The 15,097-nt window shown below is 47.1% G+C and overlaps 1 protein-coding gene across 2 annotated transcripts in view; it reads left to right on the top strand.

The window, feature by feature from the left end:
* Positions 1-15,097, top strand: part of MAPKBP1 (mitogen-activated protein kinase binding protein 1) — a 101,668-nt gene that overhangs the window by 39,093 nt on the left and 47,478 nt on the right. For both annotated transcript variants that reach the window (XM_059819888.1, XM_059819887.1), the window contains exons 3-4: positions 13,374-13,436; positions 14,032-14,089. In XM_059819888.1, the coding sequence (XP_059675871.1) occupies positions 13,374-13,436; positions 14,032-14,089 (121 nt within the window). The remainder of the gene's footprint in view (positions 1-13,373; positions 13,437-14,031; positions 14,090-15,097) is intronic.

Here is a 15,097-nt window from a genome sequence, read left to right as displayed (position 1 = left end):
CATAAGCAACTTTTGTGCTTAACTGACAATGAAGTTGGGGATGGGTTTTAGTGTAAGAATGAATCGCAGGACTCTTACTCTGGGCCAGGGAAGGCTTCTTGCCTGCAGTGTGCGCGCTGGCATTGTGAATGTGCTCTCACCTCCAGTGATGGAAATCCTGGAGAGGGGGGTTTGTTCCGTGTGTGATGCTGCAGTGGTGTGAGTGAGCCATAAATGAAGTTTGGTAGTGTGGGTAGGGCAAATCTAGTTAGGTAGCTTCAGTCCCGCACTGCCTCACACAACTGGTGTGGCAGGTCCAGGCGCTGCCTGTGCAGTGTGTGTTGGGGGGCCAGAAGTATTAGCTGTGTCCTCAAGAAAGTTTATGTTAGAGTGTGGATTCTTGCTGTTGCCAAAAATGTTAGTGATGAAGAAAGTGAGAGCAGGGAAATGGAAATACTTTTATCTTTGCAAGGCTGCAATGAAAATTCTTGTGACAAAAAAAAAAAAAAAGCACTTAACTGCCCTTGAAGCTTCGTTGCGCTGGATTCCTGAGGCTGCAAGGAGGGAAAGGTAGGGCTTCTTGGAGGAGTCCTGCGAATTGCTGCTGTTTGGGTTGCCTGACAAACCGTATTAAGGAGAACTATATAGTACATGCTTGTTACTGCTTCCATCCTAGTTCCAGGGCAAATATTCCAGTTCCCTCAACGGGAGTGTTATCATGCCTGTCAGAATAGCTACAACAGTTGCTGTTGTAATGATTGTATTGGTCATATCTGACTTAGTAAGAGAAACGCTGACAGTCCTCAATCTTTCACTGTGCCAGTTTTACCCACTTGATTTTTAAATTGGGAGGCAAGCTGAAAATAATCCCATGTAGATGGTTAGTTTGTTACTTTGTGCTTTGACCTCATTAACCGGCATGTGAACTAAAGGGAAGTCACTATTTAAAAAAAACAAAAGGCAGTCCCGTGGTGAGGGTCACTTACAGTTTGTGTGCAAAGACATTGAAGTGAGACAACAAGCGTGCCTGCTTTATTTAATAACAGAGCTAAACACTCTGGTAGAGCTCTGCAAGAGGAAGCTTTGACAGGTTTGGAAAGCTACTGCATGCTAGCAGAATAGGGAAGAGGAGCGGTTGCAAAGCTCATGCTGCCTCGGCTATTTTGGAACATGTAGGCCTTTTCTCAGCTTGAAGCTTTGCAACCTCCTGGGGTTTGCCCATTGCCTGAGAAAGGAGGGGGATGGCATAGAGCAGGAGTGCCCGAAAGCCTGTGTACCTGCAGGTAGCAACCTGCTCTCTCCTCTACCTGCTCTGTATCTCTCCAGCAGTTACACCTCCTAGCAACCAGCGCCTTGGTGCGGCAACAGGACTTGCTCGTGAGCCAAGTCCTGAGCTTGCATAAGAGCGGCGCGGGGGGGAATGGGGACTTGAATAGCAAAGTCTGGGATGAAAATGAGATACCAGCCGGCTCAGCTGAGCTCCACCCTTTCTAAGAATCTCAAAACAGGCACTGTGTCTCCTGGCAACCTTGACACAAATCGTAGAGTTTAACTTAAAAGAAGTACATACAGTCCAAAGGACATATCCCATCACCAGGTGTGAACAACAGGGAGTCCGTCCTTTTCCTCTTCTTGGGAAATCTGTAGATGGTCTCAGATTTCAGTCAGTGTCAGGCAACAAGTTAAAGGTGAAAGAGCATCATGTTAGGATAGCTAAGAAGTGCCAAGAAGCAGTGTGTTTTGTTTATTGTAGGCATGCCCAGAAGTGCCCTGACTATTGCTCAGGAACCAGATGTAGGACTTGGCCCTCCACGCTGGCCTAGTGCTGGAAGCCGTGCTGGGCAACGCACGCACACGTGCACTGGCCTGTTGTGCACCTGAACCTGGTTCTTTTGGCTGGCAGTCAAGGGCTGATAGAGCTGATAGCAGCCACTTCCTTGCCTTTGGTGTCAGTTGCTACACTTCTGCAATTCTGACCTAATGCTTCTTAGTCCTGGACTCTAACCTGGCCACGTTTCTCTGTGACAAGAGTTGTAGATGTATGAGAAAGCAAAACTGGGTTTTATCATGATTGCTTCTCCTTCCAGGAAAGCTGTCTTTTCAGATCTCCTGACAACTGATGCTCATTAGCTTCTCTGAAGAAAAATTGTAGTGCATTTAAAATGCTCTACATTATGCTGAGATACAGGAAAAGCAGAGGTAAATGTTCATCTTCCATTAAAGCCAGAGCTGTCACAAGGCTCCTAAAAAGATAACATAGTCAGAATTGAATTTTGCCAGTCTGGCAATGTCTGAGCTGTTCCCGCTCTGAGAAGCAGCGGGGCTGGGGCAGGGAACCGGGGAGAGCTCTGGGCGTTGGGGCCCAGGAGCCATGGCAGGCTTCCCGTGGGTTGTGGCACCGACAGCAGCTGGGGGGAGAAGCAGGCTCCCCCCTGCCCCTTCTTTCAGCACCCGCCAGCCTGACCTCGTAGGGCTCCGAATAGGCAGGGCTGGCAGGAGGCTTTATTGCCTTTTTGCTGGCCCTGGCAGCCTGCTGCCCGAGGCAGCTGTGAGCTGTGCCATGCCTACAGGAGCCGAAAACAGCTGACCATTTGGAGCGGGTGATTCTTTAACTCCATGCTTTCAAAGAAGTGGGCTTGGTTTTTTTTTTGTCTCTGACACTCTTACAGAGATACGGCGGGGATTATGCTTACCGAAGCATTCAAGGGGAAAACCTGCTCCAGTTTCCCTGCCGCGGTGGGGGCTTTTGCCATCTGCTCTGGAACGCAGCAGAGATCAACGCTGGGTCGATGGGCACCGGAGGGGCTGCCCAGCACCTTATCCCCTCTGTGTGGCCATCCTCCCCAGGGAGATGGTGGTGGGGAGGGGGCTGGGAGACAGACCTGCCTCAGTCTGCTTCTTTCTGAAGGTTAATTAGATGAGAAGGGGGGAGAGAGTTAAATCGTATTACTTTTTGTTTTGCCTCTTTGATTGATGCCACTTTAATATTGGCTACACTGCTTGCTCATGGTAAAACAATTAAAGCCCTGAGGCATCTGCCATGAGCTGTCATGTTCATCTGCTCCAGATTATTAGTTTGATGTATAGATCTTTCTCCCTGCTCCCAAGCTGCTCAGGCACAATGAGGGAATACTCTGGCTGTGCTTGCTGCTGGAAACGGAGGTGTTGGCCAATTGCTTGCAAGTGGGATATGTTTTTCCTTTGGGACTTGATTTTTAAAGGAAGACACTTACTCAGCTTTTGAGGCTTTGTGGTGTGGTGAGAGCTGCACTTGCAGAGAAGTCGGTGCAGACCTGAAGTGTAGAGCCAGATGTTCCCATGTAAGCCCAGCTGGATCCGCAAATCTCTGCAGGGAGCTGCTTGCTCCCAGGAGGGTGCCTTCAGAGAGAGCTCCCATCTTCTCTCGTTATACTGTTTGGGCTGGAGAGCTGAATTTGCTCAGTGCTTGATGGCAGATTTGATTATTCTGCAGGAATTTTATTGTAAACTTCACTTCTCTCTATCTTTCTCGCCCTTCCTTCTGAACTGCTATTTGCCTGGGGTTTTGAAATATCTTTTTTTTTTTTTTCTTCAGCTTGTCTTTCATTGCTTCCTCTTCCCCTAGATTTGTGCATTTTCTTTTCTCTGAGGCACTCCCCTTGGGTTTTGTTACACTCGGTGTTGTTCATGGGTAAAGAGAAAGTACCCCTTACGTATATGGGCTGAGTGTGTGTAGAAATAAAAAAGGCAAGAATTTATTGTTAGTATAACTGAATTCTTAACGCTCTAATTCAAGAATCATTTTACTCTACCACTAATTATGACAGAAAAAGAAAGAATAATAATGCATTAGAAAACTTCTATATAGGAAAGGTCTCAATAATTGTGATAATGCAACTAAAACTGTAACACATTTCTTTGTTTCTGTGTGTTTTTCCTGGTGTTATGTTCACCCTTGTGTTGCTCCTTTGGATCTTAAAATCAGTCGTTGGAGGGTAACACCGTAAATATTTAGCCTTTGTAGCCCTTCACTGGGGGGAATATAATGTGGATGTTGCTGGATTCTTCCTCACTCCAGGGTCCACCTGGGTCATTTTTTGTGTGTTTGCTAACACACTTTCACACCTTTCTCTTTCTTAGTTGGTCTGCAGCTCCACGATGCTTCTGAATTCACTATGTATGGTGTCTTTCATGCACGTGGGATATTATTTCTTTGTTACTCCTAAAACCTCTTTTGTCCAGCTCCAGGTCTGTATTTCTTTAACGGACCGTGGGTGAGTTGTTCACAGTCGAGGGGTCTCTGCTGCCAAGCATGTGCCTCATCTCTTATCATCCCATGCCTGTACTCCTCTGCACTGCATCCCTCATCTCCACTTCTCAAGGCATCTGCTATCATACCATGCCTGCATTTCTCTCCACTACATCCTGGTGTTAGCTGTAAATATCTCAGTCTACATAAAATAACTGCTTGTTACTGTTATTTATATAAAACTATGGTTGTATCACACAAAGATAAACAGAGGTAAAACAAATTAGTCATACACACCTGTTCAGTTAGAGAAATTGCTATCACAGCTCAACCAAGTAAAACAGAGCTACAGGCAGGTCAAGAAAAGTTAAGAGTGAGCAAGCCCAGGAAGCCGGAGGCCTTTCAGACTCAGTAGAAAGCTTATGGCCTGTTGCTGAGAATGGCAAATCTGGGGCTGTCAGCCAGATGCTGATCAAAGAGGGACTGGCTCTTGAGAGCAAGCGGAGGGGTGGAGCACAACTGGGGAGCAAGAGATCCCCAAAGCAGGTGTCTTGGCTAGTCTGTCAGGACGGAGAGTTGTTCTCTTCTACTTGTTGATGTGCCCGTGACAGCCGTAACTTTGGGAGGAGACCTCAGCGTATGGAGACAAGTCCTTTCTGAAGAATTAACATAGTATGCTGTGATTCTGTAGCATCCATCCTGGAAAAAGTTGCATTCCTTGCCTTCATGCAAAGCTCTTCAGATTTTCAGCCATGTGCTGGCTGTTTGTTTCATCCTTCTTGGCTGCATCTGGGACCAGCCAGGTTCTGCTCAGGGCTCCATTTTCTACTGCTTCTTAGTCTCTCCTGTCTGACTGATCAGCAGATTTTCTTGTCATGAACTGTCTCAGTGATCCTTTTATTCCTCCAGCCTTCCTATCATCAGCTGCCCATTGCTCTAGCCCCCGGGGCTGCTGCTCATTTGCAGTGTTCAGTGGGTGTTTGCCAAGATGGCTGAAATAAAACACAGCTCTGCAACTCCTACTCCCAGCCTAGTTGATTTAATGCTTCATGTAGGTGTATTGCTGGCGTTGCTTCCCTGCCCCTAGGGAGGTGAGTGGTTTTGGAGAGAGGGAGGGAGAAATGTGGACTCTGTATGTGTGTATGTGTTATAGTCAGCCATGAGCCATATGTATGCATATGTCTGTATATATACCTATATATATGTGTGTGCACATGCGTTTGTCATCAGTGCCTTATGTCCTTTGAAGCTTGTCAGACATTCAAACCAACAGGCAATTCAGCGCATGTATGTGCAGCTGCTGTTTTGCGAGGCTTCGTTGTTCCACCTACCTTTGCTGCAGGCTGGAGGAGGGATGGGATATTCTGCAAGGCAGGGGAGATGGCCTGTCCCCAGTTCTGCTGGGGCAGGGTTTTATCCCTGGTTTCTCATCCATGAGGTTTTTTGTCCTTTCCTGGCTTTGGAGTGTTGAAGGCAATCGGGATGTTTTGAAGGTGAAGCTCCTGCTGAATCACTGGTGACTAGGCAGCCGTGAGCCATGACAATTAACTGGAATCATTTTCATCTTCCTTGCAACTGTAATGATTCCCAGTTGGTAAGCTGGCTTAAATTTCATGGTTTTCCTTAGAGCCCTTTTCTCCTCTGCTTTCCCCACATGCACTTCTTGCCCAAGTCTTTCACAATCTATGTCTGGCGTAGCTCTTTGCCTCCCAGAAAAGGTGCCTCCTTATTGTGCAGCTCTGTGAAAAGCTGTCACTCTCCTGAGGGCACTACTGGCTCCAGTGTGGCTGCTGGGGAGTTGCGTACAACTTACCCAGCGGGAGACAGGACCCGGGCTGTCTTTTGTCCCTGCATCCATTTTGTGCAAAGCGTGGAGTCTGAGTTTGTTTCCCTGAATCATCACCCTGCCTTATGTTTGCCCAGTGTCAGAAGGATTGCTGGTTTTAAAACTCCTCCTCCTCCTCCTCCTCTTCTGCTCGGCCCTCTTAAAAAGAGACCTTGAAATAACCTAGCATTGGAGGTTTCCGTGCTAAGATGGAGTCTTCCACGTGTGGTAGTTCCAGGGGGGCAAGGATACGTAGCAGTAGGATCAGCTGGGTCCAGCAGAAATCACTGTGGCCAGTCCTTGTGGGCAGGCAGTACCCTCGCTCTGGTAGGAGGCAGGCAGGAGGACTCCTGCAGAATTTCTACTCTGGGTTCCTGGTAAAGCTGAAACTTCAGTGGTGTCTATGTGTATGCAAGATCGGTCCGTGTACAGTCACCATCTCTTCTCCTTATTGGATTTTTTCATCCATTTTTGTGTTGGGTTTTTTAAAGTCTTCTTAAAGTGTTTTGGGTGTCTTTTCAGATCTGTGCATCTGTTCTCTGCCATCTGCAGCTTGAGGTCAGAGACGCGGCTGGTTGTTTTAAAGATATAGTCTGGCAGGTGTAAAGGGGCTGTTGGGAGCTGCTGGTGGAAGCTGTTGGCCATGCATGGCAGGAGTTTGTCTTGAAGGTTGAATGGGAAGCAAGCTGTCACTGGTGTTAACCCTACCTCAGCGGAGGAGAGTAATCAGAGCACTGTCCTGTGGTTGTACAAAGCAAATGACACTGGGCAGAGACAGAGGCTGTTGGACTCCTTTGTCTTCTGTTCCCTCGTACTGGACACGTCTGCCCTATCAGTCAATGCAACGGGCGATGTGAATTGAGTAGGCTGAAATGGTGGGGGGAGCAGAGGCTGCCCTTGTCCCTTTGAGGATTATCCCTACAAATCATTCTTGTTGGTTCTGCTGTGCCTTCTTGTAGACTCAGTTTACAGTGCTGCTCTCCCTCTTCTTGTCTGTGGGTGTCCACTGGCTTAAGACATCTCTGAATGTCAAATTTCTTGGGGCTGGGAGAATAGTCTGGACAAGTATCTTAAAATCTGCCCTGTTCTTCCCTAGGCCTGGGCTTTTGGAGGCTAGATACTGGACTTTAGTTTGGCCTCGTTCTTCTTGTGGTTTTTGGAGCAGAATCTGTTCTGTGGTGCGTTTGAGCTCCCACTCCTGCAGACTTGGGGTGCCACACAGCCTTTTAAACAGAATAACCGTGTCCCTGGTTGGCAATCAGAAATTCCTACGCTACTAGTCTAGTGACACTCTATTGCTCGCTTTCTTTTTCACAGTGGGTTTCTTGTTCAGTATTTGTGGCTTTTTGTTAGCCTGTGCTGGTTTCTGAAGCATCAATTTAGCTGCATCTCTCAGGCTCCCACCTTTCCAATCTTCTTGGTCATGGTTTGGTGCAGGGAGCTCCAAAGGCTTTTCCGCTCAGGCAGCGACACCCAAATCTTAACCTCTCAACAGATACATCTTTCTTCTCAGCATGCATTTAATTAATACAGCTTGCATGAAAATACCTATTCAGTTACATAGTGTGCACATCCTCTCTCATCGTTGTTAGCCCACTCCCAGTACTGGCTGTGAATTAAAGAAGCTTTTTGGCAGGAAGAGTTGCCACATAGAAAATTAACACCAGCTTTTGTAGACACTGCTTCACTCTGATCAAGCTTCCCTTGGCAACCAGTGCAGTGTAAAAAAGATTTTGTTCTTATCAATGTCTTTTTTTCTTTTTCATGCATTTAGTGCGTAGGAAGCTATTGCATTCTTATTTGAATAGCTTTGGGTGTGGGGGGGTAGAGAGCCGAGTATGGGCCAGCAATTGAGAAATGGAATGATTTTGAAGGGATGGGACTGTTCGCTCTTTTCATTTATTCTTGCAGCAGCCTGAAAGGAATATATTGTGGGAAAAAAAGAAAGCCAATGTTTGTTTTGATGTCTTAATGGAGTTTTCTTTCTTCCATACAGCATCCTCTTTATAGCATAGGCTGCATGCATTTAGGAGAGGAGGACTTGACCCATGAACTCTGCCTCCAGTCATGTGTCCCACAAGATAGGGCAACGCTGAGTTGATGGATAACTTGGAAAGGAATGCTATCATGGGCTTTTAATTTTCCCAGGCCCCCTGGAGGGGAGTGTGGCCTGCAGAGGAAGGAAAGAGGAAAACTGACTTCTGGAGAAATCTGTTTTTTATTAGCTTGCTGAAGAAGCATGAGGAAGGAGGTGGCTGGGGGAAGGCAGCTGAGACTAGAGGGATGTGCGGGGAAACAGGAGAACCATGAGAAGAGGATTTTGGGAAGAGCAGGAGTGAAGCCAGTAGGAGAAAAGGCAGAAGTAAAGGTGGGGAGAGCTGCATGGAGTGACCCACTGCTGCTGATTTAGTGAGTCAGATACTTCGTGTAAATGTGATACTGACGTCTGATTCCTCCCCAGTCCTACTCCTATATTTAGCTTAGGGAAATTGCTTCTTTTTTATATTTTTTTTTTTCTCTCTTGCTGGAGCCAATGGAAACTGCTCTGACACTCCTGTCACTGCCCCCACCTTTGAAACAACGCCAGCTATTTATCTGCATATGTGGTGCATGTATAAGATAGGGCTGTGCCATCATGGATGTTTGCAAAGCTCTGCAAGGAACCTTTCACTGCTTTCTTGTTGGCTGACCCAAATGGGCTCCCTGATGGAGAGAGCTCAGACTGTCTGCAAAAATCTTTGACATCGCTGTGAGAGCTGATTTCTGTCCTTCCCTTGTGTTTGAGGTTACCTGAATGTCTCACAAGAAAGAAGAGAACTGGGAGAGATTCCACAGTCAAGTTGTTTTAAAAAGCTGCTTGCATCAGGAAGGTGTACTTAAAGGTTGTGGGGTGGCATCGTAGACCCAGAAGTAATACCTTTAAATATGTATGCCATTGCCAACGGCCTCTGCAGGAACGAGCATGCAAACAGGACACTTGATCTCAGCTGTCTGATAGATGGTTTGTATGGCAGTAATCCATACAGCAGTGAATAGTTTCTATAAATGTCTTGGAAATCAGAATATACTTCTGGATTATAAAGGTGCCGTGGTCATCAAGTGCTGCCTGCAGATGCAGAGGAGGTAGGGTTTGTGCTGAAACAAGGGTACTAACAATGTTTACCTTCTAAACAGCTAGTGTGCGCCGGGGCCAGTGTTTCTCTCTGTAGGTCCCATGTGAGGTGCTTTTGGAGCTAGTCTTAGTTTGCATGTTGGCACTAGCATTTAAAAAGGTCTCTTCAGACAAAGGTGTCTTGAGAACTTGAATTTGTTTTGAAAGCTTCAGTTTAGGAAAGGGGTGGGGCAGGTGGAAGAGGTGATGTGACCATTATAGAAGTGCAGGTTTGCAGTACTTTGCTTGGTCTACATCCACAATTGGAAGCTAGGAACAAAACCATCAGTGCTTTCTTCCCTTGCATCCTTTCCATCCCTCTGGCTGTAAAATGCTGAATGGAGCCTTATAAAGGAGCAGACAAAGGTGGAGGATGGATAGATGGGTGTATGCTCTTGTATGCAATTAATTTTCCATGGTAATTATTTTTATTATTTTAACTGCTGTAAGATTAAAGCCAGCATAAACGGAAAGAAGTTGATACTTTGAGTCTCCTGAGGGCTTGGTACCCTTACTGGACTTGGAGACAACATGGAGTAGGTGGGTCAGTGATCTGACCATTCAATGTCTCCATTCCCTTTATTTTGCTAGACCAATTTCCTTTGCTAAAACAGCACACCCAGAGTCCTAACAGGCTCTGAGCCACCTTGTTTGGGGAACCACTGCAGGCTCTGCTGAAGAATGACTTGCTGCCTGCCTGGGCTGGAGGGAGCTGCTCTGGGGCCACACTGAGCTGAGCTGTGCGTGTCTGAGCAGGCAACTGAGGCCGCCCTGAACACTCAGAAGACATTAAAGTGCTAGAAATGGTTAATTTCTGCTCGTTGAGGAGGTGTGCTCTCTGGGGTGGAGTGGACTAGACACCTTCCCAAGCATTTTGAGAGGGAGCCAGTTTTCAAAGTTGGGTGCTCCTGACTCCCAGAACAGTATCTGTGTGCTGCTGTAAGATTTGCGGTTTATGGCCTGCCATCCTGCTGGATAACGTGTCCTTGGAGTTGGCTGGAGTCTTCACTGCCCTTGTGTATGGCAGACAGGAGAGTGATGGTGGAAAATCGGCATGCGTCAGCATAGCAGTGGGGTAGCTTTTGTTGGGTAGCAGCTAATCTAAGAAAGCAAGTTTAGAAGACTAGTTTATCCTGGCTAAATGACTTTATTGGTATAGAAGGTCATAACCAATTAGCAAGTTATGTTCGCTGTTAGCTTCCAACTCAGCATAACCACATGCAATCTTATTTCACCGAGACTATGAATTAAAATTACCTTTTCATGGCATAAATCAATGCTTGCTGACCAGTAAGGAGATACTGTGATTTACTTCCCTCTTTGCCTCGCCCCTTCCAGATAGAATTTTTTAATTATGTGTCAAACTCAGTGAACTGAGCATAGGGGTGTCTCAAGACAGTTAAAATATCCATGTTTATGATGGCTGCCCTGGCACTAGAAGCCGTGTGGCTCTTGGAGCGGTTTGTCAATTCGCCCTGGTGTGTGAGCTGGGTGGCTCTTACCTTCACTGTGGGCTCTGGACTTGGCCGAGGGCTGGGAAGCGGGGAGGAAGCCTGCTGGCAGACAGCCTGCTCAGCAGTGCAACTGAGCTAAAATTCATGATTGTAGATGGCCAAAGGCTCTGTCATGTAAGTTAATAATGGCAAAGCCCTGGGTCTTCATGGTTCACTATACTATTCTAGGAAGTGGTTTGTTTTCTTGCCTGGTTTGAAGACCATGGTTTGTTTTGTTGCATCTTTCCTGTGTTTTTAGACTGTGTTCACGTCTCTGAAGTCATGTTTTTCTGCAGAGTTCCTCACAATAAAACAGTAACTTTAAGAACTGCATAGGAAAGTCTTTGCCAGGATTTCGTGTCTTTCGTTTATTCTTTCTGGTTTTTTGAAGCTTATTTTGAGCACAGTTCATCCCTGTCATAACTCAGCAAGATTTTGGTCCATTAACCCTATCCAACTCCCCATAATGGCATTTTGCTTTGCTTTTCTGATTAGCCAGAGACTTGGGATTAGATAGATTTTCACATCTGCTAACTTCCTGTTTCATATCTTGTGATTTGCAAGGCTTAACCTCCCCTGACTTGTTAATGGATCACAAACCACCTGCTTCTTTACACTAATCCCTCAGAAATATATAGCATAGCTTTGACTTGAAACTCTCCAGATTGGTTCCCCAGGGTAAAAAGCACAGAAGGATCAATCCTGGTCTGAACAAACTGCTTATTTACACTTTCCCTGCTCTTCCACAAGATTACCTCTCTAACCATGTCTGTCTGTTTTAACTATCAAGAAAGTTTGGTGCCTTTATTGCCTTGGCCTTTTGGGTAGGGTGTGGGTGGAGAAGAGTAGGTGGCATGGCATGGGTGGAGAGGAGTGGTCTAATGAGGGGGTGCTATCTTGTGAGTAGTTGGTGCTTTGAAGGTTAAAGCTTTGGTACCCTCTGATGGTGTCTACTTTGAGCTAGCAATGTTAATGGAGCCTGACAGCTTCAGCCAAGGACTGTGAGCTCAAGGTCTTGGTGAGTCAGCCCTCCCTTCTGCTCTTTTTTCCGGTTCAAAATTTACAGTACTTCTGGCAGGGTAGCCGGGTCAGATCAAGGGAGGGGTCAGCTGCCCGGTGCTAGGTGAGGAGGTGCCAGAGACATCCTAGGTCCCTGCCACGCCAGAGCCATGCCTGCAGCACTGCTAGCCCTGCCTGCTGCTGGGGGTGCGGAGAGGGGCCTGGAAGGACACACGGCTTTGTCCTGGGCAGCACGGCACCAAGGTATGTTTAGTCCTGGCTAAAGCCCTGCACGTGAGTGTGTACTGCCTGTGTTGAAATGTTGGTGAGATCTGTAGGTGAGCTGCTGCAATGGGTTTCTGTGATGCCTCAGCTTTTGCCTCTCTGCTTGGCTGCTTCAGGCCAACGCCTCTACTTCTCTGTCCTCCCATTTCTCCCCCTGACATCTGCAGCCTGGCATGCATTGCAGGCGAGCCCCAGCATGATGGTGACGTGAGCGAAGTCCCCAGGGCGGCCAGGGCTGCTGGCAGTGGAGCAGAGGCATCCCGCAGTGCTCCCCTGGCACTGCAGCAAAGGAGGAGCCGGGACTCTCCGAGCACTGGCAGTGTGTACTAGTAGAGGGACAGGCGAAGATCACAATTTCTGTTTTAGAGGTGAAGTGAGAGATAGGGCACAAGGTCATTAGAGCAATTGCTGTTCTACCTGAGGCCAGTTTTCCCTTCCTTTTATTCACTTAACAGTTACTCTTTTGGGAGGGGGCAGTAAGGGCTGTGCATTTTCTGTTACCGGTGGCTACTGCTCTCTGCTATGAGACAAATGCTATTGTGTGTGTAGGGTGTTCGTGGAGAGAAGGAAAGGCTCCAGTACCCGGAACTGCCCCAGGCTTGTTGTGGTGTGCTGAGGCACCAAGGCAATGTGCTATGGACAAGATCAGTGGGGAAATGGGGCTGCTTCTCCTTCCTTCCTTCCCCTCAAAGTCAGTGACTGTTTTGCTCCCAATGGAGGTGATTATGTTACTTACCAGGAGGTTACTACTGCTTGCTTTTGCAGTTCATCTTGCTGAGAGATTTCTGTAAGGCCCCTGAGCAAGTTGTTTATTCAGATACGTCCCTTGGGTCAATAGTTTTTGGCGTCATATGTCTCACTTCTCAACTGGCCAGCCACTTCTTGTGCTATACTCAGAAGTTTCTGTCCTGTCTAGTGTTATGGCCAGGCACAGAAATTTAGCCCCTCTACCTCCCCTTCTTCCCCGCCGAGAGCTTTTCTGAAAGATCCCCTCTTTCGTTCTTCTTGACCTTCTTACTCTGTTCTAGACATGCTGGTTTGGTGCCCAGTACATAGGGTCACTTTTATGGCAGGGGACATAATCCATTAGATCTGTTGCACAAACTTTCATGGTTAACCTTTCTGTCCAGCTTGAACAATCAGAGACTCAGGGCTCCCAGATGCTAGAAAGGTAATTATTTATGGTACTAGCACATGGTACTCCTCAACATGGGAGGGCCTTGTGATTTCCCTCTGGGCTGTGCTTTTTCTTTGTGGTTTCTGGTTAACCCCAGCTCAGTCTATGAGATTAGGGGATGAAACAGCTTTTTGGGGCTGCTTTTGCTGCTGTTCTGCCAGCAAGGATAGCTCTTTGGTTTTCTTTATACACATGGTCATGTCAACTCTTCTTGTTCTTCTGTTTCCTCCATCTAGGTGTGTTGTTGTGCTGTTCAACCCTAGAAAAAATAAGCAACACCATATTCTAAACAGTTCCAGGTGAGTGAAGCTTTAAGCTGGGCTTGCTTTCTGTGGGAGGTGAATTCAAGGTTTTTATGGCTTGAGTGAAGTGCAGGAGCTGCTGTTGCTCCAGGGTAAATCCCCTCGTGAAGAGCTGCCTTGGGGAGAGGCTGCCTGCCAGTTTGACTCCAGCTCCTTCTAATGTGAGGTGCTATTGCTGACAAGGTACCACCTCATAAACGTTGTGGTCCCATGAGGAACTGCTAACAGGCATGACATGGAGGAGATCTTACTAGAACTCCATGGTATCTGACTTCTTTTTTTCTCCACCTAAAACTATGACTTCATCATTGAAGCCAGGACTGGGACATGGTCCTGCATCTGGAACAAAGGCACAAGGATGAACCTTGACTTTGGAGCTTTTCTGGTGCTGTAGGCACGCTGCTTGAGACTTGGGCAGCAGGGAATCCCTATGGCAAGTTTTAGACCTCTGGTAAAGCAAAACCATTTTGTCAGGCTATTATGTGTGATTTTAGCCTCTTTCCAGTTTGTCCCAACCTACTCCCCAGTCATGACGTATTGAAATGAAATCACATGTTGGAAATGTTTCTCAGTGTCATTTTCTCTGTTTTAGGAAAACAATTACAGCACTTGCTTTCTCTCCAGATGGAAAATATTTGGTTACAGGAGAGGTAAGTGTGAGAGGAAAGAGGGCATACCTTGTCCATTGCATTTTGAAGCAGGGCAGAGTGGGTGTTAGAAGAAGCAAGCCAGGGAGCTGCCTTGACACAGACAAATGTATTTCAGTGTGGCATCTCTGGGTGGACCTACTGGGTTATGGGTGGCTCTGGGTGGTCCTGCTGGCAGTTCTTCAGCATGTTGTCTCTCATCAGCTTGGGGGATGGATCTCCTGGGGTGGCATCTGTGGGCTGAAGGTAGAGTGAAAATGAGTGGAAGGACACACAACGTGGCTCTGCTCTAGCATCAATGAAGAGTACTTGGATGGTCCTTAATCTTGGTCTGAGTTTAGCATTGTCCTTTTAGGATTTCAGGAAGTAACTGAAGCCGGTAACAGTGTCATGGAAAAAGTGAAAAGTGCATGTGGAATGGAGCTTTAGGAACAGTGACAGAAGATGTTGGTGCCTGTGGTTTGGCATTGTATGTTTGGCTGGGGGTGACAACTGCTTCCTCTTTCCAAACATGCCCGAGGGGGAGAATAAGGATGAGTGCAGTGCGTGTCTGTTCTGCGTTAAAAGTTCAAGACATGGGCTGTGTGTCATGAGCTTGGAATTGCTGGATGTTAGGAATCCACAGAAAATGCTGACTGTCCCCCGTATGGTTGGGCTCAGTTTGCTCTTGTGTGTGATTAATGGTAATTTACCACTAGTCTCTGTGCCTCTGTAAGACATGGAGAGGGAGCATGTGTGAAACAGGTCCCCTCCTGAGCCTCAGCCACAGAGAAGTATGTCACAGCCCTGTGTCAGAGCTGTCAAGACAGAGGCTGTTCACTCCAGAGGTCCCTGGTGCTGCCACCATAACGGCAGCTGTCATGTCACTGGGTGGCTCCCAAGCTGGGCATGAATCCTGTGTGGATCAGGCCAAGGACAGAAACACCAGTGTTTTGTGATGAAAGCTACCTTGACACAGAAAAAGTAAGCACAAATTTTCCATCAGAGATTGTTGTTGTTAACTTTTTAGTG

The sequence above is a fragment of the Gavia stellata genome, chromosome 7 (assembly GCF_030936135.1).
Source record: "Gavia stellata isolate bGavSte3 chromosome 7, bGavSte3.hap2, whole genome shotgun sequence".
Classification (NCBI taxonomy): domain Eukaryota; kingdom Metazoa; phylum Chordata; class Aves; order Gaviiformes; family Gaviidae; genus Gavia; species Gavia stellata.
Note: the sequence above shows the minus strand (reverse complement) of the source record. Positions and strands in the feature narration are given on the sequence as shown.